We start from the raw sequence: 25,102 nt of genomic DNA, 5'->3' as shown, positions 1-25,102 counted from the left end.
CATACAGTCATGTTAACTGCTCCATGTAAACGAACCCCAGCTAACTAGTTATATCGCCAACTGTCCCCAACTGACCAGTTATAAGACTAGGACCCTTACATAGGACTAGGACCCTTACATTTACCTTAACCCTTTCGCTACCAGCGCCGTACATGTACGGCACTGGAGCGATAGGCAAACATGGTGCCGGCTCGCACATGCAGCGGACGTCATGGCCTGTAGGTCTCCGCTGTTTCAAACAGCAGAGACCCGCAGCTAATTAACGCGACCAGCAATAATGCTGATTGCTGTAATTAAAGCCTTTAGATGCCGTGATCACGGCATCTAAAGGGTGAAAAAAAATGGAAGCTTACTCTTCCGGGCTTCTTACCGGCATTCTCTGTGGCCAGTGGGGATGCCATTAATTGATTTCAATACACTCAGCCTCGCTAAAGAAGCTGGGGGCATTTAAGCTGCAATTCTTTTTTGGCCACCAGGTGGCAGGTCAACATAAGAAATGAGCAATTGTCAATAATAAATGGATTTTGAAAATCCATGATTGCTCAGAATAATTTTATTTTTTTTTTAAATTGATTTTGTATGCTCAAATACCAGCTTCAAAATCATTACAAAAAAAAATAAAAAATTATAATAATATATAAAAAATAAAAAAAATAATATATAAAAGTTTAAATTACCCCACTTTCTGTATAATAAAAAAATTAATACATAAATAACAAAAAATATATAAACATTAGGGATGAGAGAATTGACTTTGGATGAAACATCCAAAGTTGATTCGCATAAAACTGTACTGTAAAAAAATCATTTCCCGAACCAGAGTTCGGGAAATGTTTTTTTACAGTACAAATTAATTTATGAAGTTATTGCGCAAAGTCTCGCGAGACTACACAAAGCAATAACTTTGGCTCATTGGAGCCAATACATTCTATCACCGTACGGAGCTCCTGCTCAGTACAGTATTAGAATGAAGTTTTATGTGAATCGACTTCGGATGTTTCATCCAAAGTCGATTCGCTCATCCCTAATAAACATCATGTGTATCACTGCGACCGAAAACGCCCATACTATTAAAATATTTTTCCAAAACAGCAAATAGCGTAACAGAAAAAAGGGTCAAAATTGTCAATTTCTCATATTTTCATTGCTTTTCTTACCAAACAAAATGATCTAAAAGTCACACACACTCCAAAATGGTATAAATAAAAACTATACATTGTCCCGCAAAAAATTAGCCCCCACACAACTCAACAGATGTTGTTTTTTTTCAAAGTTTAAGATTATTTTTAAACTAGACATAAAAAAACCTATACATATGGTATAATGTTGTAATCACACTGACCCAGAGAATGAAGGGCACAGATCAGTTATGCCGCAAACGAAATGCTGTGGAAATAAAATCCGTAAAACGGTGGAGGAATTTCATTTTATTTTTATTTTTTATTCCACCCCATTTGGTATTTTTTTACCGCTTCCCACTACATGGTATGCTACAACAGAACCCCAGAAGTATAAAAAAAAGTTATGGCTCGAAGAACAATGAAAACGCAAAAACGAAAAACATCCGGTATCCTAAGGGTTAAAAACATAAAAAAACACAAACACCTGCCAGCTTCAAACAAATTAAAGTCAACAAATAAAGTTAGAATTTGGGCAGGCATAAATAACAAAAAACAGACATAATCGTCATCCTTTTAGGCCTAGTGTTCAAGGGGTTAATAAATACAACCTTTTTTTACCTGCAACTTTGAGGTGATACGTCTGTGAGCAATCGTCTCCACCCAAGTAAATTGTCGCCGTGATGGTGCTGACATCTTCCTTCTTCAGGTCATTGATAATCAAAGAGCCGTTGCTGGAAGTCGTCAATCTTTTGGCGTAATAACTGTCCCAGATTTCGATAGAACCATTAGGATATGACGTGGCAAATTTAACGGCTCGTGAATTGACCCATGCAATTTTTATTATTCGTTTGGTCTCGACCACAAACACCGGCAGAGTCAAGTTGTCTCCGGGCATGGCGTACACATCGTTTGACTTGCTGCACTTTTCTGCAGGTGAAACTGTCGATATGAACATTTCATTAGTAGTGTAGGGAAAAACACTTAACGCAGACATTATAAGATTAGGGCTAGTACGGTGGGATTTCTGCCGATTCACGGATTGAAATGTATTAATACTATGTGAGTTTAGTAAAAAGACGAGTTCTTGCTCAGCTATTTTCGGAACGCCAATAGCGATGAATGGAAGGAGGCCACGCATTCATGGTGTGCTTGCCTTCACTTTGGGGGCCCTGTTCTGAAGATAGGTGTGGGTCACACCTCTCTGATATTGAAGGAATATCCTAGCGATATGCCACCAATGTCTCAGATGAGCCAACCCCTTTAATGACTGTCCATTGTCATCTGATGACGGGTGGTGCAGTGTTCTCCTCCATGGGAGCTGCAGCTGTAGTACCCCACCATGACTACTACACAATGGATGGGGTCCAACCACTTTGGATAAAAACATCTGACAAGGGGAGTTTCCATACTGACAGACTGCAACGTCAGTACACGGTCACTATGTTGGTGACAGAACGTCACTGCTGCAGCCAATCACTGTCTTCGACATTAGACTGATTGGCTGCGGCGATCATGTGACATATACCAGCACATGCCGGCAGTGATTTTTTGCTATTGCAGAGCTCGTCCAAGATTTTTAATTATATTAGACATGAACACATTGTTCACATAGGCGTTGTTCCCATCCGGATGCTAGCACATGCTGTGTGTTACTCAGGGCTGTGGAGGTACTAAGCCATAAATGGTAGGTAAGTAGTAATACATTTCCTGTAGTAAAATGGAGACATTGGGCGTTTTCTCACCATGTAAGTAATCAGGCTCCTTAGATAGAATTTCTGAAATTCCTGAAATTTTCTAAATTCCTGGAAGTAAATATGGAATGCACTATGCATGTAATAAGCTGAAAAAAACTGTTATACACGTAATAATGGTAAGAAATCTTCCAGAGCAGAGGCATGCTGTGTGCACCTGTAAAGGTAACCTATTCATGGATAACACCATTAAAGGGATTATCCGAGATTAAATCAGACCTCCAAACGTGGCAAAACGGCAGTGTAGATGATGCTCACGTGGTCCCGGCTGTTGGACTCGCTCTATGTGGCTCCCAGATCAGCCCTTCTGCACCGATATCAACATCCGTTAACAGGGAGATGCGTGACTGCTGCAGCCAATCACAGGCCGCAGCAGTGACTTGCTCCCTTTGCATTACATGTGACTAGACATGACTGCAGGCCTGCCCAATGTTAAAGAGGACCTTTCACCGATTATGACAATGTGAACTAACTATACAGACATGGGGAGCGGCGCCCGGGGATCTCACTGCACTTACTATTATCCCCGGGCGCCGCTCCGTTCTCCTGCTATGCCCTCCTGTATCTTCGGTCACAAAGTTATGGTAGGCGGAGTCTGCCCTTGTTCTGCTGTAGCGCTGGCCAATCGCAGCGCAGAGCTCACAGCCTGGGAGGTTATTTTCTCCCAGGCTGTGAGCTCTGCGCTGCGATTGGCCAGCGCTACAGCAGAACAAGGGCAGACTCCGCCTACCATAACTTAGTGTGTTCAATAAAAACATGGTAACATTTAATTCTTTGTGTGCTATTAGTTTGACCACTTCAGCCCCCCTAGCTTAAACCCCCTTCATGACCAGGCCAGGGCTCCAGACTAAAAAAAATATCAAAGGAGCCATTGGCTCCTAACCTGAAAAATTTAGGAGCCAAATTAAATTTTTAGTCGCCAAATTTAAAATACATGTAATTACTGTATAACAGATACTGGAGATCCTGACAGACCGATGAACATGAACAGATCCCTAACGTCAGAACCTGATCAGAAAGGGAATAATTAGAGTATTCGGCTACTTTCACACTTGCGGCAGTGTGATCCGGCAGGCAGTTCGGTCGTCGGAACTGCCCGCCGGATCCGCCGCTGACTGAAAGCATTTGTGAGACGGATCCGGATCACAAATGCATTGCAAGGATGGGTCCGTCTCTCCGCATGTCATGCGGACAGACGGATCGGTCTTGTATTTTTACCGGTCTGCGCATGCCGGAAGGACAGATCCGGCATTCCGGTATTGGGTATGGCACGCCCGATCACCGCCGCAACCACAGGCAAAAGCTGCAAACCACAGGTCTGAAGTGAACTGCGGTTTGTGGCGATTTCCGACACGGGGGGGGGGGGGGGGGGGGGGCATATAGCCAAGGTGCCGTCTGCTCAATGATTTGAGCAGGCACCGGGTTCCGATCACCGCCCGCCGGTGATCGGAATTATACATGACGTACCGGTACGTCATGTGTCCTGAAAAGGTTCAGGAAACGATCAGGGTATCGTTTTTTTTTTTTTTATCAGCATGGTCAACGCTACTAGGAGGTTCTCCAAGAATGATTTACAATGGCAGCCAGCAACCTGTCCTAAAATGTGAGCAGAACGGGTTGCCATCACTTTCAGAGCTGCCCAGGGTGGTGAGCCCACACTACAGTTCGGCACTTACATATACCACATATTAGTGAGTTTTCCTGTCAGGCTGCTCAGCCATGATGGCATATCACAGGCAAGATCACATAATTACCATCAGAGCAGTGTAGCGAGGGCCCACTCCCTCAAGCCCTAGGCAACTGGGCAAACGGTGGCAACCAGGCCTGCTCACATTCTAGGACAGGCTGCTGTCAGCCATTTTAAATCATTTCCAAAAAAAAAACTTTTAAGAGACTTGAACATTCAAGCTGATATAATGCAATATTTCTGCACTGCAGTATATTATGGCAGGACCTAATAGGTGAAGAAATATGGCAGACCTAGTGGCCTTCTTCAGCTATTGGTTGCCATGATGACCCCAATGCATTTGGGAGGTGTGATGGGAATGTCACAAACTGTCATTAGCTAAATGGCCAGGACCGGATACACTCTTGCAGCAGAGTGTAAGCTTTATGTACACTGCCTCGGTTAAATATGAAACTGCATACCAATAAACAATTACATCAATCACATACAGTCATGTTAACTGCTCCATGTAAACGAACCCCAGCTAACTAGTTATATCGCCAACTGTCCCCAACTGACCAGTTATAAGACTAGGACCCTTACATAGGACTAGGACCCTTACATTTACCTTAACCCTTTCGCTACCAGCGCCGTACATGTGCCAGCTCTCACATGCAGCGGACGTCATGGCCTGTAGGTCTCCGCTGTTTCAAACAGCAGAGACCCGCAGCTAATTAACGCGACCAGCAATAATGCTGATTGCTGTAATTAAAGCCTTTAGATGCCGTGATCACGGCATCTAAAGGGTGAAAAAAAATGGAAGCTTACTCTTCCGGGCTTCTTACCGGCATTCTCTGTGGCCAGTGGGGATGCCATTAATTGATTTCAATACACTCAACCTCGCTAAAGAAGCTGGGGGCATTTAAGCTGCAATTCTTTTTTGGCCACCAGGTGGCAGGTCAATATAAGAAATGAGCAATTGTCAATAATAAATGGATTTTGAAAATCCATGATTGCTCAGAATAATTTTTTTTTTTTTTAAATTGATTTTGTATGCTCAAATACCAGCTTCAAAATCATTACAAAAAAAAATAAAAAATTATAATAATATATAAAAAATAAAAAAAATAATATATAAAAGTTTAAATTACCCCACTTTCTGTATAATAAAAAAATTAATACATAAATAACAAAAAATATATAAACATTAGGGATGAGAGAATTGACTTTGGATGAAACATCCAAAGTTGATTCGCATAAAACTGTACTGTAAAAAAATCATTTCCCGAACCAGAGTTCGGGAAATGTTTTTTTACAGTACAAATTAATTTATGAAGTTATTGCGCAAAGTCTCGCGAGACTACACAAAGCAATAACTTTGGCTCATTGGAGCCAATACATTCTATCACCGTACGGAGCTCCTGCTCAGTACAGTATTAGAATGAAGTTTTATGTGAATCGACTTCGGATGTTTCATCCAAAGTCGATTCGCTCATCCCTAATAAACATCATGTGTATCACTGCGACCGAAAACGCCCATACTATTAAAATATTTTTCCAAAATAGCAAATAGCGTAACAGAAAAAAGGGTCAAAATTGTCAATTTCTCATATTTTCATTGCTTTTCTTACCAAACAAAATGATCTAAAAGTCACACACACTCCAAAATGGTATAAATAAAAACTATACATTGTCCCGCAAAAAATTAGCCCCCACACAACTCAACAGATGTTGTTTTTTTTCAAAGTTTAAGATTATTTTTAAACTAGACATAAAAAAACCTATACATATGGTATAATGTTGTAATCACACTGACCCAGAGAATGAAGGGCACAGATCAGTTATGCCGCAAACGAAATGCTGTGGAAATAAAATCCGTAAAACGGTGGAGGAATTTCATTTTATTTTTATTTTTTATTCCACCCCATTTGGTATTTTTTTACCGCTTCCCACTACATGGTATGCTACAACAGAACCCCAGAAGTATAAAAAAAAGTTATGGCTCGAAGAACAATGAAAACGCAAAAACGAAAAACATCCGGTATCCTAAGGGTTAAAAACATAAAAAAACACAAACACCTGCCAGCTTCAAACAAATTAAAGTCAACAAATAAAGTTAGAATTTGGGCAGGCATAAATAACAAAAAACAGACATAATCGTCATCCTTTTAGGCCTAGTGTTCAAGGGGTTAATAAATACAACCTTTTTTTACCTGCAACTTTGAGGTGATACGTCTGTGAGCAATCGTCTCCACCCAAGTAAATTGTCGCCGTGATGGTGCTGACATCTTCCTTCTTCAGGTCATTGATAATCAAAGAGCCGTTGCTGGAAGTCGTCAATCTTTTGGCGTAATAACTGTCCCAGATTTCGATAGAACCATTAGGATATGACGTGGCAAATTTAACGGCTCGTGAATTGACCCATGCAATTTTTCTTATTCGTTTGGTCTCGACCACAAACACCGGCAGAGTCAACTTGTCTCCGAGCATGGCGTACACATCGTTTGACTTGCTGCAGTTTTCTGCAGGTGAAACTGTCGATATGAACATTTCATTAGTAGTGTAGGGAAAAAACTTAACGCAGACATTATAAGATTAGGGCTAGTACGGTGGGATTTCTGCCGATTCACGGATTGAAATGTATTAATACTATGTGAGTTTAGTAAAAAGACGAGTTCTTGCTCAGCTATTTTCGGAACGCCAATAGCGATGAATGGAAGGAGGCCACGCACTCATGGTGTGCTTGCCTTCACTTTGGGGGCCCTGTTCTGAAGATAGGTGTGGGTCACACCTCTCTGATATTGAAGGAATATCCTAGCGATATGCCACCAATGTCTCAGATGAGCCAACCCCTTTAATGACTGTCCATTGTCATCTGATGACGGGTGGTGCAGTGTTCTCCTCCATGGGAGCTGCAGCTGTAGTACCCCACCATGACTACTACACAATGGATGGGGTCCAACCACTTTGGATAAAAACATCTGACAAGGGGAGTTTCCATACTGACAGACTGCAACGTCAGTACACGGTCACTATGTTGGCGACAGAACGTCACTGCTGCAGCCAATCACTGTCTTCGACATTAGACTGATTGGCTGCGGCGATCATGTGACATATACCAGCACATGCAGGCAGTGATTTTTTGCTATTGCAGAGCTCGTCCAAGATTTTTAATTATATTAGACATGAACACATTGTTCACATAGGCGTTGTTCCCATCCGGATGCTAGCACATGCTGTGTGTTACTCAGGGCTGTGGAGGTACTAAGCCATAAATGGTAGGTAAGTAGTAATACATTTCCTGTAGTAAAATGGAGACATTGGGCGTTTTCTCACCATGTAAGTAATCAGGCTCCTTAGATAGAATTTCTGAAATTCCTGAAATTTTCTAAATTCCTGGAAGTAAATATGGAATGCACTATGCATGTAATAAGCTGAAAAAAACTGTTATACACGTAATAATGGTAAGAAATCTTCCAGAGCAGAGGCATGCTGTGTGCACCTGTAAAGGTAACCTATTCATGGATAACACCATTAAAGGGATTATCCGAGATTAAATCAGACCTCCAAACGTGGCAAAACGGCAGTGTAGATGATGCTCACGTGGTCCCGGCTGTTGGACTCGCTCTATGTGGCTCCCAGATCAGCCCTTCTGCACCGATATCAACATCCGTTAACAGGGAGATGCGTGACTGCTGCAGCCAATCACAGGCCGCAGCAGTGACTTGCTCCCTTTGCATTACATGTGACTAGACATGACTGCAGGCCTGCCCAATGTTAAAGAGGACCTTTCACCGATTATGACAATGTGAACTAACTATACAGACATGGGGAGCGGCGCCCGGGGATCTCACTGCACTTACTATTATCCCCGGGCGCCGCTCCGTTCTCCTGCTATGCCCTCCTGTATCTTCGGTCACAAAGTTATGGTAGGCGGAGTCTGCCCTTGTTCTGCTGTAGCGCTGGCCAATCGCAGCGCAGAGCTCACAGCCTGGGAGGTTATTTTCTCCCAGGCTGTGAGCTCTGCGCTGCGATTGGCCAGCGCTACAGCAGAACAAGGGCAGACTCCGCCTACCATAACTTAGTGTGTTCAATAAAAACATGGTAACATTTAATTCTTTGTGTGCTATTAGTTTGACCACTTCAGCCCCCCTAGCTTAAACCCCCTTCATGACCAGGCCAGGGCTCCAGACTAAAAAAAATATCAAAGGAGCCATTGGCTCCTAACCTGAAAAATTTAGGAGCCAAATTAAATTTTTAGTCGCCAAATTTAAAATACATGTAATTACTGTATAACAGATACTGGAGATCCTGACAGACCGATGAACATGAACAGATCCCTAACGTCAGAACCTGATCAGAAAGGGAATAATTAGAGTATTCGGCTACTTTCACACTTGCGGCAGTGTGATCCGGCAGGCAGTTCGGTCGTCGGAACTGCCCGCCGGATCCGCCGCTGACTGAAAGCATTTGTGAGACGGATCCGGATCACAAATGCATTGCAAGGATGGGTCCGTCTCTCCGCATGTCATGCGGACAGACGGATCGGTCTTGTATTTTTACCGGTCTGCGCATGCCGGAAGGACAGATCCGGCATTCCGGTATTTTGAATGCCGGATCCGGCACTAATACATTCCTATGGGAAAAAATGCCAAGTCTTCAGTTTTTTTGGCCGGAGATAAAACCGTAGCATGCTACGGTTTTATCTTTTGCCTGATCAGTCAAAATGACTGAACTGAAGACATCCTGATGCATCCTGAACGGATTACTCTCCATTCAGAATGCATGGGGATATGCCTGATCAGTTCTTTTCCGGTATAGAGCCCCTGTGACGGAACTCTATGCCGGAAAAGAAAAACGCTAATGTGAAAGTACCCTATGTGAGGCTGGTCACCCTGATGCCTCAGATACAGCCCTCCATTCACAGCAGCCTGTATTCTGCTGCATCAGGGGGCACTTCTGATACCACCCGAGAAGGACCTGAGGGCCCAGAGCAGAGCTCCTGCAGTCAGCCTGCTTTGTCCTCAGGTGACTCCCACTGGCCGCAGGTAAGTCGTCCTCAGTGAGCCCACAGCAGGCAGCTCCCCCTCACCCGCCGGGCACAGAAGGCACCACTGACCGTGTTTTTCTTCTGCACCATCCGCTCCATCTTCTTAGCGATACGGATGATCTCCCGATCGGCTGCGCTCATTTTGGCTATGCCCTGCTCCCCGAACACCAGTGCCACTCACACAGCAGCCCCGAGAACAACAGAGTTTCCCGCTAAGAGCGCCTACCTCACACACCCCGGCTGAAAGCTGCTCCCGACACTGCCAAAAAGCGAGGCCGCCGCTAAGTTGTCATGACTGTGGGCTCTGCCTCTTCCTGTTACAGCACCATGGACACTTACTTCAGCTCCGCTCCATTCCTGTCTGTTTCTCTAGAAGTCTGAGATGACAGCGCGTCACTTATGCCCGTGCCCCGCCACAATATCCAGCTACAGCGCGGCAGCCCAGTCGCAAATGGCGACAAGGCTAAAAAGTCTTGTCGCCATCTGCAAATTTTAAGGCGCATTGGCGACCATTTTAGTCGCCATCTGGAGCGCTGCAGGCCACTTTTTACACTTCGGCACTACACTCCTTTCACCGTTTATCGCTCGGTCATGCAACTTACCACCCAAATGCATTTTACCTCCTTTTCTTCTCACTAATAGAGCTTTCATTTGGTGGTATTTCATTGCTGCTGACATTTTAACTTTTTTTGTTATTAATCGAAATTTACCGAAATTTTTGCAAAAAAAATGAAATTTTTCACTTTCAGTTGTAAAATTTTTTAAAAAAAAAAGACATCTATATATAATTTTTTCTCTAAATTTATTGTTCTACATGTCTTTGATAAAAAAAAATGTTTGGGCAAAAAAAAAAATGGTTTGGGTAAAAGTTATAGCGTTTACAAACTATGGTACAAAAATGTGAATTTCCGCTTTTTGAAGCAGCTCTGACTTTCTGAGCACCTGTCATGTTTCCTGAGGTTCTACAATGCCCAAACAGTAGAAAACCCCCACAAATGACCCCATTTCGGAAAGTAGACACCCTAAGGTATTCGCTGATGGGCATAGTGAGTTCATAGAACTTTTTATTTTTTGTCACAAGTTAGCGGAAAATCATGATTTTTTATTTTTATTTTTTTCCTTACAAAGTCTCATATTCCACTAACTTGTGACAAAAAATAAAAACTCACTATGCCCCTTACGAAATACCTTGGGGTGTCTTCTTTCCAAAATGGGGTCACTTGTGGGGTAGTTATACTGCCCTGGCATTTTACGGGCCCAGATGCGTGAGAAGTAGTTTGAAATCAAAATGTGTAAAAAATGCCCTGTGAAATCCTAAAGTTGCTCTTTGGTATCGCCGTACTCAGGAGAAGTTGGGGAATGTGTTTTGGGGTGTCTTTTTACATATACCCATGCTGGGTGAGAAAAATATCTCAGCAAAAGACAACTTTTCCCATTTTTTTATACAAAGTTGGCATTTGACCAAGATATTTCTCTCACCCAGCATGGGTATATGTAAAATGACACCCCAAAACACATTCCCCAACTTCTCCTGAGTACGGCGATACCAGATGTGTGACACTTTTTTGCAGCCTAGATGCGCAAAGGGGCCCAAATTCCTTTAGGAGGGCATTTTTAGACATTTGGATCCCAGACTTCTTCTCACGCTTTAGGGCCCCTAATATGCCAGGCCAGTATAAATACCCCACATGTGACCCCATTTTGGAAAGAAGACACCCCAAGGTATTCAATGAGGGGCGTGGCGAGTTCATAGAAGATTATTTTTTGTTGGCACAAGTTAGCGGAAATTGATTTCTTGTGACAAAAAATAAAATTTTACATGAACTCGCCATGCCCCTCACAAAATACCTTGGGGTGTCTTCTTTCCAAAATGGGGTCACATGTGGGGTATTTATACTGCCCTGGCATTTTAGGGGCCCTAAAGCGTGAGAAGAAGTCTGGAATATAAATGTCTAAAAAAATTTACGCATTTGGATTCCGTGAGGGGTATGGTGAGTTCATGTGACATTTTTTTTTTTTTGTCGCAAGTTAGTGGAATATGAGACTTTGTAAGAAAAAACAAAAACAAAAAAATAAAATCAATTTCCGCTAACTTGTGCCAAAAAAATGTCTGAATGGAGCCTTACAGGGGGGTGATCAATGTGGGGTATTTATACTGCCCTGGCATTTTAGGGGCCCTAAAGCGTGAGAAGAAGTCTGGAATATAAATGTCTAAAAAAAATTACGCATTTGGATTCCGTGAGGGGTATGGTGAGTTCATGTGACATTTTATTTTTTTTGTCGCAAGTTAGTGGAATATGAGACTTTGTAAGAAAAAACAAAAACAAAAAAATAAAATCAATTTCCGCTAACTTGTGCCAAAAAAAATGTCTGAATGGAGCCTTACAGGGGGGTGATCAATGACAGGGGGGTGATCAGGGAGTCTATATGGGGTGATCACCCCCCTGTCATTGATCACCCCCCTGTAAGGCTCCATTCAGACAGCCGTATGTGTTTTCCATGGATCCGCAAAACACATACGGACCTCTGAATGGAGCCAGCCTTACAGAGGGGTGATCAGGGGGTCTATATGGGGTGATCACCCCCCTGTAAGGCTCCATTCAGACGTCCGTATGTGTTTTGCGGATCCGATCCATGGATCCGTGGATCCGCAAAACACATACGGACCTCTGAATGGAGCCAGCCTTACAGGGGGGTGATCAATGACAGGGGGGTGATCAGGGAGTCTATATGTCATTGATCACCCCCCCCCCCCGTAAGGCTCCATTCAGACGTCCGTATGTGTTTTGCGGATCCGCGGATCCATGGATCGGATCCGCAAAACACATACGGACGTCTGAATGGAGCCTTACAGGGGGGTGATCAATGACAGGGGGGTGATCAGGGAGTCTACTATGGGGTGATCAGGGGTTAATAAGTGACAGGGGGGGTGTAGTGGTGTTTGGTGCTACTTATTACAGAGCTGCCTGTGTCCTCTGGTGGTCGACCCAAGCAAAAGGGACCACCAGAGGACCAGGTAGCAGGTATATTAGACGCTGTTATCAAAACAGCGTCTAATATACCTTTTTTTGGGGTTAAAAAAATCGCATCTACAGCCTGCCAGCGAACGTTCGCCGCTGGCAGGCTGTAGATCAACTAGTTTACCTTCCGTTCCTGTGAACGCGCGTGCCTGTGTGCGCGCGTTCACAGGAAATCTCGCGTCTCGCGAGATGACGCCCTGGCGCGTCCAGGAGGAATAACAGGGCTGCCGCAAAGACGCAATCCTGCGTGCAGCGGTCCTGTAGTGGTTAAGCTAGGGGAGCTGAGGTGGTTAATTGTTATTTTCAATTAGTTGAATGCTCAAAAAATGTTTTGTCTCACTCTCATTTCTTCTTGTTGCATGGTGAAGCTCTACTTGGAACCTATGATTTTTTGCCATTTTTCAAGTGGTCTTAAACTTTTGATCAGGACTGTATGTATAATTAACATTTCTAAATGTATATGACTCTTTAATAAATTAATTATACAATATTAAGAACACTCTTACTGACTTCAACTCCACCCAAAACTAGCTTTGACTGTGACTCCACCGTCCTGGTGTTATTATTATTTAGCGTTTCTTTCTGCATGTGAAAAAAGCATCAAAAACTAATGACATCAAGGCGGACAAAGTGCAAAAACAGTGTTTGCAGTAAACACTGAAGTAAACTGACAGGACTTCACTGACAAGCTCTGTATTGCTCGTGTGAAGGAGGACTAAGATTAGCTTTCCAAGTGTGCTAGAAGGAGTGCAATCATCCACTTATTCATGTATGGTTATTAGAGGTTCAGAGCAGAGGCCTCCTGTGGAGCAGTGTTGCCCGCTCCCCTATCTGCACTGTGCGCCAGTCCTCAGGGTGGCCACTGATGGAAGGGTTTCCATTGAGTGCTATTATCCAATGAGGCTCACTGATGGATGGGTCTGGTCATATACACAGAAAGAGACCCATGATCAGGAGCAAACAAGCCTTGTCCCATGTAAACCTGTCGCTGACTACCCGTTGCATGACCACATCTTTTATGTGGCACTAAAATCTCCTTGTGTAAATGCAACTGTTTAGGAGGATGAATGATCAGGGGATGAATGATCATATTATCAATCCTTTGTCCTGCCTGATCGGCTCATGGAAATGGCAGCTGACCAGTATCTTGTACCGAAATCTGCTCGTGTAAAAAGACCCTTAGGCCCCTTTCACACGAGCAAAACGCATAGCACCCGCACTGAATCCTGACCCATTCATTTCAATGGGTCTGTGTACACGAGTTCTGCGTTGCGTGAAAAACGCAGCATGTCCTATATTCAGCGTTTTTCACGCAGCTCTGGCCCCATAGAAGTGAAAAAACGTTGCAATGCGTTTTTCACTGAAGCCCTATTCGCTTCTATGAGGCCAGGGCTGCGTGAAAAACGCAGAATATAGGACATGCTGCGTTTTTTCACGCAACGTAGAACAGGTCACGCATTGCACCCGCGCGGAAAACTCGCTTGTGTGAAAGGGGCCTTACTGGGCTGCTTCTAGCAAATTTGGAAAAGAAACGTTAAAGGGATTTTCCTCTCTCTTTTTCTGACCTGTGGGGGTCCCACCCCCGCCGATCAGCTTTTTGAAGAGCCTGCAGTGCTCATGAAGCTCGGTGCTATACATTGTATAGTGGCCATGCTTGGTATTGCAGGTCAGGTCCATTCACTTGAATGGGACTGAACTATGATTAGGCCACGTGACCAATCATCATCATGTCACATGTCCTAGGAGCCCCCTCAGAACTCGTAGTAAATATATATATATATACACACATATAATTATAATTTTTTTAAATCCTCATTATCTTCTGCTACTGCTATGTCCATGCACATCCATGGGGCAGACACAGGAGCTGAGCTTGCACCATTACCTGTTGGTGTCCGTTATAACATGCAGCTGGCGGCATTGGAGCAAGTCCCAGTTCTGCCATTGTAACCCTTTAGATGCCGTGTGCTGACATAAACATAATCCACATACAATTTTATTAAAAGTAAAAAAAAAAAAAGACTCATGAAAACACTTCACAAGCTTTTTTTTCTCATCAATATCAGATTAAACCCCACATCTCAACGGATCAGCTACGAAAATTCTATTTTTTATTGTGGGGGCGGGGGGGGGGGGCCCAATTCTGAGTTTTGCTATGGGGCCCCATGATTTCTATGTATGTAGCCTCTTCAAACAGGTGACCGTCGGGGACCGATTGGGTATCGATGACCTATCCTGGGGGAATTTTGGAAAACGCCTTTAAGGCCCCTTACAGACGAGCGTGGCCGGATTAGGTCCGGATGCGTTCATTGAAAACTGTGCGATTTCGCAAACAAGTCTATTCCGTTTTGTTTGCGTTCAGTTTTTATCGCGCGGGTCAAATGCGCATTGATGCGATTTTCACACGCGTGATAAAAAACGAAATGTTTACAAACACCATCTCTTAGCAACCATCAGCGAAAAACGCATCGCCTTCGTACTTGCTTGTGGATGTGATGCGTTTTTCACGCAGCCCTATTCACTTCTATGGGGCCAGGGCTGAGTGAAAAAACGCAGAATATAGAACCTGCTGCGATTTTCACGCAACACACAAGTGACGCGTGAAAACCAACGTTCATGTACACAGCCCCATTGAAATGAAGGGGTCCGGATTCCGTGCGGGCGCAATGCATTCGTATCACGCATTGCACTCGCTCGTGTGAAAGGGGCCTAAAATGGCCAGTCCCTTTAATCCAGGGTCAAGTGGTCAAGGGCTTACTCAGTGCGCCTGCGCCGATGACGTCACCTCTAAACCCGAAAGAGAAGACGTCATCGGCGCAGGCGCACTGAGGAAGTGCTGAGGAAGCGAGCGTCCTTCTCTCAGAGCACCTGCGCCGAATGAAGACACGTAAGGTGCAGGCGCGGGATTTGAATTGCAGACAGGGCCAGCCGGAGGAGGAGAGCGCTCGCTGGCCCTGTCAATCAGCAGGAGGAGGGGGCGTTTTTTTGAAAGGAGGATGCGGCGGCTGCCAGTAAGTAGACGCCCTACTTGCTGGTAGTGAAGTCATTTGCATATTTTAAAAGCTCGATTTTTTGTGAAACCAACCAACAGAACAAGGTAAGAGCCCTATATAGGGAATAGTCGTCCAATAAGGATTTTAATATGCCCAAAAATTAAAAATGAGTTTTGGGGGGTGACAGAAGCCCTTTAACCTCCCGACCGCCTAACGCAGGGACGCGCATATCCGGCCCGCACATGCGCAGTGCGGGTCGGCAAAAGTCGCAGAAGGAGCTGGTCACCAGCCTGCCAGCCAATGATCAGCGCTGGCAGGTTGGTGACTTTTAAAATAACGAACTACCAGCCATATAACACATTATATTATAAATATAATGTGTTAAATGGCTTCTGTGCTCTCTGCTGGGTCCTTTTCGTCGGTTGGTCCCAGCAGAGAGCACAGATCACAGTAAGGACACCAAGCACTACATATTTAGCCCCAGATCACCCCCCCCCCCCCATCACCCCAATTAACCCCTTGATCACCCCTGTCAATCACTAGTGAAAGGGAAAAAAAGTGATCAGTGTAAACTGTCACTTTTTTTTTTACCAGTATTGACTGTTAGGTTTAGGTTAGTTTAGGCCCCTTTGGTAGGTAGTTTAGGGATCAGTTAGCGCCCAGCCCACCGCAGTCACTGATTAGCGTATCACAGCGCATCGCTATTCAGCATTGGTACTTTTATAGTATCTGTAAGTGATCAGAACTGATCACAGTCAGATTTATAACTTTATTAGTGTCACCTTAGCTCGCCCTCCACCCAAAACGCAGTGTTTGCCCGATCGGTCGCCCACACGTGCGTTCACCCACGCCCACCCCGCCGCAGTGACAAAATTTTTATCACTGCACAATCACTACACAAGTGCTGCGGCGATAAAAAATTCAGTTTTGATATTTTGTATCAATCGCAGCGGCTTCCTGTACTTCGCTAGCCTCCCATTTGTAAGACAGGCTCCTATGTCCTGGCAGACGCCTTTCCCCTCTTTATTTTTTTTTGCCCATTTTTGGGCAGAGATTTTTTCATCCACATTGATCGATGCGAAAGAAGAAATCTGTGCCGTTCATTTTTTCTTTCAGCCCAGAGGCTAAACGGAAAAAATAAATCTCATTACCTGTATGCTCAATATAAGGAGAATAGCAGAAACTCCTAATGCTGGCCATACATGTAATGATTGTGGAGACCCTCAAATGCCAGGGCAGTACAAACACCCCACAAATGACCCCATTTTGGAAAGAAGACACCCCAAGGTATTCGCTGAGGGGCATATTGAGTCCATGAAAGATTGAACTTTTTGTCACAAGTTAGCGGAAAGGGAGACTTTGTGAGAAAACCCCCCCAAAAAAAATCAATTTCCGCTAACTTGTGCCAAGAAAAAAAAAAAAAAAAAACCTTCTATGAACTCGTCAGGCCCCTCATTGAATACCTTGGGGTGTCTTCTTTCCAAAATGGGGTCACTTGTGGCGTAGTTATACTGCCCTGGCATTTTAGGGGCCCAAATGCGTGAGAAGCAGTTTGAAATCAAAATCTGTAAAAAATGACCGGTGAAATCCTAAAGGTACTCATTGGAATTTGGGCCCCTTTGCCCACCTAGGCTGCAAAAAAGTGTCACACATCTGGTATCGCCGTACTCAGGAGAAGTTGGGCAATGTGTTTTGGGGTGTATTTTTACATATACCCATGCTGGGTGAGAGAAATATCTCTGTAAAATGACAACTTTGTATAAAAAAAAATGGGAAAAGTTGTCTTTTACAAAGATATTTCTCTCACCCAGCATGGGTATATGTAAAAAGACACCCCAAAACACATTGCCCTACTTCTCCTGAGTACGGCGATACCACATGTGACACTTTTTTGCAGCCTAGGTGGGCAAAGAGGCCCAAATTCCAATGAGCACCTTTAGGGTTTCACAGGGCATTTTTTACGCATTTGGATTCCAAACTACTTCTCATACTTTAGGTCCCCTAAAATGCCAGGGCAGTGTAAATACACAAGTGACCCCATTTTAGAAAGAAGACACCCCAAGGTATTTCGTAAGGGGCATGGCGAGTTCATGTAAATTTTATTTTTTTTTGTCACAAGTTAGTGGAATATGAGACTTTGTAAGAAAAAATAAATAAAAAAAATAAAAAATTCAATTTCCGCTAACTTGTGACAAAAAATAAAAACTTCCATGAACTCACTATGCCCATCAGCGAATGGGGTCATTTGTGGGGTGTTTCTACTGTCTGGGCATTGTAGAACCTCAGGAAACATGACAGGTGCTCAGAAAGTCAAAGTGCGTAAATTTATTTTTTTTGCACCATAGTTTGTAAACGCTATAACTTTTACCCAAACCAATAAATATACACTTATTGCATTTTTTTTTATCAAAGACATGTAGAACAATAAATTTTGAGAAAAATTTATATAGAAATGTAGTTTTATTTGAAAAATTTTACAACAGAAAGTGAAAAATTTCATTTTTTTTGCAAAAATTTCGGTCATTTTCGATTAATATAAAAAAAAGTAAAAATGTCAGCAGCAATGAAATACAACCAAATGAAAGCTCTATTAGTGAGAAGAAAAGGAGGTAAAATTCATTTGGGTGGTAAGTTGTAGGACCGAGCGATAAACGGTGAAAGTAGTGTAGTGCAGAAGTGTAAAAAGTGCTCTGGTCATGAAGGGGGTTTAAGCTAGCGGGGCTGAAGTGGTTAAAGAACCTTTCAGCAACTTAACCCAAGACGCAGAAAACAAGTTCCCAAATATTTGATTTTCTGGATTATTAGACATTGGATGAACACAATTTCCGTATAAACAACGTACAGTATTAAAAAAGTGTTACTCACTGCTTCCGAGATGGAGACCTATTAGGAACCAGCAGAAGAGGACTTCCATATCTGCTCCAACGTTATCTCGGACTGAAAAAGACCCCAAAATAAGGCCAGGTTAGATGCCTTCACATGCCGAGTCCCGACATCCTGACCACCTGCGGATATCCAGAGTGCCCGCCGCGTGACAGCAGCGAGACGGGCTCGGAGAGACTCCACAAGGACCCGCTATCTGCCGCCATGTTAGTCCTAGTTCACACAGGATGTCGCTTCGAGACATATTGCCGAGGCGCCATGATGGGGGTTGGGAGCATAAGGCTACTTTCACACTGGCTTTCCGTTTGCGAGATCTCGCACGCGATCCAAAACGGATCAGTTCAGCCCTAATGCATTCTGAATGGAAAAGGATCCGCTCAGAAGGCATCAGTTTGGCTCCGTTCCGCTCTGGAGGCAGCTCGCAGCGTTTTGGTGTCCGCCTGACGATGCAGAGGCAAACGGATCCGTCCTGAAACACAATGTAAGTTAATGGGGCGCGCGTTTTTTTCACTGACATAATAGAAAACGGATCCTTTCCCCATTGGCTTTCAATGGTGTTCAAAACGGATCCGTTCCGAGCGGTTGTATTATCGGTGCGGATCCATGACGGACCCGCACCAAACGCGAGAGTGAAAGTAAAGTACGAGCCGGAGAAATATTTTGGAGAATAAAATAAATAACCCATTCCCCACACTCAGTCTGATGGAGAAAGAAACCGCAATGTTAGGGTCCATTCACACGTCCGCAACTTGGGTCCGAGTCTGTTCCGCAATTTTGCGGGAACGGGTGCGGACCCATTCACAATGTGCTGTTCGCATCCGCACTTCCGTTCCCGAAAAAAATAGAACATGTCCTATTGTTGTCCGCAACTGCGGACAAGAAAAGGCATTTTCTATTATAGTGAGGGCGATGTGCGGTCCGCGAAATGCGGAACGCACATTGCCGGTGTCCATTTTTTGCAGACCGCAAAACACCTACGGATGTCTGAATGGACCCTTACTGCGAGTAATGTGAATATAGACCTGAAAAAATATTGTACACTGCTGAGGGTCCGAAAAAGGGATTTGCAGCCAAATACGCGACTTCTCCCCCTTACACGCCACGTCGGGGTAAAAAAGGGGGGGGGGGAGGGGGCCGGCCGGTCTCATTTATCATTTTCTATGCCTGTTTTAGGGGCTCATGCACACGAACGTGTTTTCTTTCCGTGTTTTTTTGCAGACCATATGCGGAACCATTCATTACAATGGGTCCGCAAAAAAACCACGGAAGTTACTCTGTGTGCATTCTGTTTCCACACGTCCATTCCTACGGACAAGGATAGGGCTGTTCTATTAGGAGATAGCTGTTCCGTTCCGCAAAATACGGAATGCATACGGACGTCAAACGTATTTTTTGCGGATCCAGTTTTTTGCAGACCGCAAGATACATACGGTCGTGTGCATGAGACTTAGGCGTAGAAATTGATCTAATTCTACCACAGCGAGAGGATTGGCGTAGATTTAGGCCTGAGGTAGCTGCGCCTAAGTTATGTAGAGGCCGCCGCAGGGCAGTGAAAGTGTTAACGCCAACCTCCCAGGCAGCCCAGCATAAAGAAGTTACCTCTATGAATGAAAGTATAACGTCATAGGTGTTTTCCTGCGGAAGAAGAGTCTGGCGTTAGCAATCACGTGCTCTACCACCAGCCAATCACAGAGCACAGTTCAGCATCCCGTAACAAGCTGTCTGCGTTACTAGGGGCGGTGAGAAGGATAGTGCCGCACCATCAGCCAATCACGGAGCAGCGCAGCTAAACTAGCCTCTCGTAATTGGTTGACCGGGATGTATACGTTACAAGGGGAGCTAGTGCCGAGCTTTACCATCCACCAATCAAAGATCAGCCCAGCTAAAGGGCCTCCCGTGATTGGCTAAACCAGATGTCTGCGTTACTAGGGCGGCGAGGAGCAGAGATAGCGCCCCGCTTTACCATCCACCAATCAAATAGCAGCCCAGCTAAAGGGCCTCCCGTGATTGGCTAAACCAGATGTCTGCGTTACTAGGGCGGCGAGGAGGAGAGTTAGCGCCCCGCTCTACCATCCACCAATCAAAGAGCAGCCCAGCTAAAAGGCCTCCCTTGATTGGCTGAACGAGATTGTGAGCGGGAGAATTGGCGTTTGGCTATCGCCGCTGGCGTTGAGCTGGTCTGTGCTTCTTTCAGTTCGTCCATTAGGGTCCAGCTGGGAAAGTGGGTGGTCACACAGAAGGCATCGAGTCCTCCTGAGCTCTGTGAGGGCATGCGCAGTCAGTCCTGTCAGGGAGCTAGCCTACTGCATTATGGCTCCATTCCATTGACTTTACCTCAGGCAGGGTTAACCTGTGACTGTGTTAGAACATTGGGTGGAGCAGGTAGGTTGTCTTCCCTTGTTGCTAGGTAACATATAGGTGGCACTGGTGAATACCATGGTGACAATTGGATTTTTGGTATCGTCACGTGAGCCTCTGAAGTCAAATATGTCATTGGCTAGAATGTGGCTGCCGATAGGGGTTTTATGGAGCTTATAGGGATGTGAAATACATAACCTGCAATAAGTCCCCGCGGTCTCCACCGGCCTGCTGCTTAACCGCTTCATTGCCAGGCGATTTTCCGTTTTTGTTTTTATATACGTGTAGGAAACGGACGGAGCGGCTGCCGGGCCTGGTCTGAGACACCGATCTTGACAAGCCATAGGAATGGGGGTTGTGAAAATAATTGCTGCGGGGCCACCGTTCAAAAATTTACTGTGGGGCCCTGTCAGCTGTAGTTATGTCACTGGCCGTAACTTTTTTACTTTTCTGTTCACATGAGGCTTGTTTATTTTTTTTGTGGGAAAAGTTCTACTTTCTAATGACACCATTTAACCCCTTCCAAACCAGTGCCGTACTAGTATGGCGCTGGCCGGGTCTTTAAGATGGTGCCCGCTCACGCTATTTCCTACAACAGACACCCGCGGCTCATGTCCGAGACCGGCGATAATGGTGGTCGCGGACACTTAACACATCAGATGCCGTGGTGAATGCTCCGGCGCCCCCGTGTGGCGATTAGAGGAGCTTGTGTGCGGCAGTCCCCCGTCATAGAGAACGGAAGGAGGCCGCTGCTCAGTGTTTCCTGTCTGTAGCAGGCCTCCATAGGAAACTAGTACATTTCTCATAGACTCCACTGCTAATGCATTGGCATCTATGGGAATAGCAATCTAATGATTGCTTGTTATAGTTCCCTATGGGGAACTATAAAAAAGTAAAAAAATAAATAAAGTTTTTTTAAAATTAAATATGCGAATAGGCCCATACTATAAAAATATTTTTCCCATATGGCAAGCAGCGAAACGGAAAAAAGAGAGGTCTAAATGATCGATTAGCCATTTTGGGATGCTTCATTTAGCACAAAAATTTTTTACAAAGTGATCTCAATAACCGTACACATCCCAGAATGGTATCGATGAGAAGTAAAGATCACCCCACCAAAAATGAGCCCTCACCCTGCTCCGTACATATAAGGACAAAAAAATTATAGGGGTCAGAATATGGTGCCGAAAACGAAACAGATTTTTTTCCCAAGGTTTTTATTATTTTATCAGTACCTAAAGACAAGACAGGTCGTACTGATCTGTAGAATGGTCAGTTTTATCGAACGTCGTAAAGAAAACTGTGCCGGTACTGCTTTTTTATTTTCCATTTCCACCCCATTTTTTTTTTTTTCCTGCTTCCCGCTACATCATGTGCAGTAATAAATGGTGTCATTGTAAAGTACAACTTGTCCTGCAAAAAACAAGCCCTCCGATGGCTATGTGAAAGGAAAATTAAAAAAGTTACGGCTCTGGGAAGGCAGGGAGTGGAAAAAGGAAAATTAAAAAAACTTCGGTTAATATTGGATACAATGCAGTGGGAAGCTGGGAAAAAAATTCGGAATAGGGTGGCAGTGGAAAAAATAAAATGCAATTCTACTATATGTCTTCAGGGAGTCCTCTTGTGGTAAAACTGACCTGTTCCCTTCATTCTTCAGGTCAGTACGGTCACATATACGACACACGATGCCACATTTATATAGTTTTAATACTTTTAACCACTTCATTACTGGAGAGTTTACCCCCTTCCTTACTAGGCCAATTTTTCAGTTTTAGCAATGGGCGCATCTAACTGCAAATGTTATATATATATAAACATTTCTGTCTGTTCTTTATGCACGACCAAGATACTGGACCGATCGGCACCAAATTTGGCAAATAGGTACATCAGTGTGAGGAATATGAGGGGACATAGTTGAAGGCCAGCCCATTTGCTGTCATTGGCAGAGGAAGCGGGCTCCACAGGGGGCCCAGCCTCAAAGCCGATATGTGACATTTCACACCTCCACCAGCCAGGCTGGAAGCAAACTGATCTGACAGGGTGACCACCCTGCGGGGGGCTGAGCTTGTTACCTACAACAAAAGAAATTCTCCAGACATAACGGAGTTCATATGAAATTACCGCACATCTGAAGCCGTACAGCGGTTACACAGTTGAGACCCTGGAACCGAACCGAGCGTCCTCCCGGACCTTGCTCACTTATAGGATCCAGGGAAGAGGAGATATGGAGAACGTCTAGTAGGAGCCTAATAGCAATGCAGTGCTTGGTCTCCAAATGCACCAGGGATCCGGGCGGATCAATTGGTGCCAGAACCATCTTCCTATGACTTTCCGGTGAGGAGTTAAAGGGAACCTGTCACCAGTTTTATGGTGTCCTAACTAAGGGCAACATAAATAAGTGACTGATTCGCTTAGCAAAATGCTGGGTCACTTTCTTTAATTGACCCAGTCAATCTGCCATCTCGTATTGAAAAGCTCCAGCTGATAATGACGAGTCATGAATATTCATGAGCTCCTGACTCTCCCCGCCCACCTGCTGCTGAATGACAGTTTGTTTCCATAGGAATCAGCAGCAGGTGGGCAGGGGAGTGGCTATAGCTCTGAATTAAATATACGCTGGACTCAATGACATCACGCTGGACTCCAATCAGCTCATTAGCATGCAGCATCTTTGTGTGTATATCATGAGGTAACCATCTGTCACACCAGTAAGTGAATACATCTAAGGTACTTTTTAATAGTTAATGATTGTATATAATTAGTTAGATTATAATCAAATATCCACATGACAGGTTCCCTTTAAAGGGGTTTTCTCATCTTGCTACTTCAATCTCAATTGCTGCCAGCTAGCTGGTCACTTCCTGGTTTTCTGCAGATAAGGCTGGGCGGGCTTAGGCAGCTAGAGTGAAGGCCGGCCACGCCTCCTTATGACATCACACTGAGAGCTGAGTCATGCATGCTCGTTCATGAGGATAGTATGAGTCATCAGTCTGGCAGCCTGCAGTGTGTGTGAGGGGAATGGTCACTCAGAGAGCCATGTGAAGTGAGCTCAGTGCACAGTAACACGTGGCTATTCTGCAGTTTTAGGCCTCTTTCACACTTGCGTTGTGAGGATCCGGCGTGCACTTCCGTTGCCGGAAGTGCCCGCCGGATCCGTAACTTCGCAAGTGAACTGAAAGCATTTGAAGACTGATCAGTCTTCAAAATGCGTTCAGTGTTACTATGGCAGCCAGGACGCTATTAAAGTCCTGGTTGCCATAGTAGTAGTGGGGAGCAGTATACTTACCGCCTGTGCGGCTCCCGGGGCGCTCCAGAATGACTTGATCCATGCGCGTGGGGCGCCCTGACGTCACTCTGAAGCGCCCTGGGAGTCGCACGGACGGTAAGTATACCGCTCCCCACTACACTTTAGCGTCCCGGCAGCCATGGTAACCATTCAGAAAAAGCTAAACGTCGGATCCGGTAATGCGCCGAAACGACGTTTAGCTTAAGGCCGGATCCGGATTAATGCCTTTCAATGGGCATTAATTCCGGATCCGGCCTTGCGGCAAGTGTTCAGGATTTTTGACCGGAGCAAAAAGCGCAGCATCTTGCGGTATTTTCTCCGGCCAAAAAACTTTCCGGTCCTGAACTGAAGACATCCTGATGCATCCTGAACGGATTTCTCTCTATTCAGAATGCATTGGGATAATCCTGATCAGGATTTTTCCGGAATAGAGCCCCGACGACGGAACTCTATGCCGGAAGACAAGAACACAAGTGTGAAAGAGCCCTTACACATAAAATCTCTTTCTGATCTTTTACAAACCCATTCTGTGCATCAAAAACTATAATTCCATATTATACATTAGCCCAAAAGCTTGACCAACCCCCACCCCCCAGCACTGATGCTGATTTGTTTCCATTACAGCTGTACTCCAGTTGTGTATAAACCTTAATCTATGTATCTTTATAGATGCATATACAGCTCAGCTACATGTGTCTTCTCCAGTCCCCTAACATCACTTTGGCTGAATGGCTTCCTATACAGCCCTGCTACATCTTTATTCTACTCCCCCACTAGCACTGTCTGAAAAGCTTCATATACAGCTCTACTGCATATGTCTATCTCTTCAACCAGCACTGTGTCAGAACAGCCGCATATTCAGCTCTACTACATCTGTATCTCTCTTCAACCAGCACTGTGTCAGAACAGCCGCATATTCAGCTCTACTACATCTGTATCTCTCTTCAACCAGCACTGTGTCAGAACAGCCACAT

The 25,102-nt window shown here is 44.6% G+C and overlaps 1 protein-coding gene across 2 annotated transcripts in view; it reads right to left on the bottom strand.

Annotated features, from left to right (window-relative positions):
* Positions 1-20,196, bottom strand: part of LOC122921913 — a 36,626-nt gene extending 16,430 nt beyond the window's left edge. For both annotated transcript variants that reach the window (XM_044272230.1, XM_044272229.1), the window contains exons 1-4: positions 20,084-20,196; positions 18,467-18,538; positions 6,752-7,072; positions 1,740-2,060 (exon numbers count right to left, since the gene is read on the bottom strand). In XM_044272230.1, the coding sequence (XP_044128165.1) occupies positions 1,740-2,060; positions 6,752-7,072; positions 18,467-18,515 (691 nt within the window). In that variant the 5' untranslated portion in view covers positions 18,516-18,538; positions 20,084-20,196. The remainder of the gene's footprint in view (positions 1-1,739; positions 2,061-6,751; positions 7,073-18,466; positions 18,539-20,083) is intronic.
* Positions 20,197-25,102: the final 4,906 nt, after the last annotated feature.

Source organism: Bufo gargarizans, chromosome 11, assembly GCF_014858855.1.
Source record: "Bufo gargarizans isolate SCDJY-AF-19 chromosome 11, ASM1485885v1, whole genome shotgun sequence".
NCBI classification, from domain to species: domain Eukaryota; kingdom Metazoa; phylum Chordata; class Amphibia; order Anura; family Bufonidae; genus Bufo; species Bufo gargarizans.
Note: the sequence above shows the minus strand (reverse complement) of the source record. Positions and strands in the feature narration are given on the sequence as shown.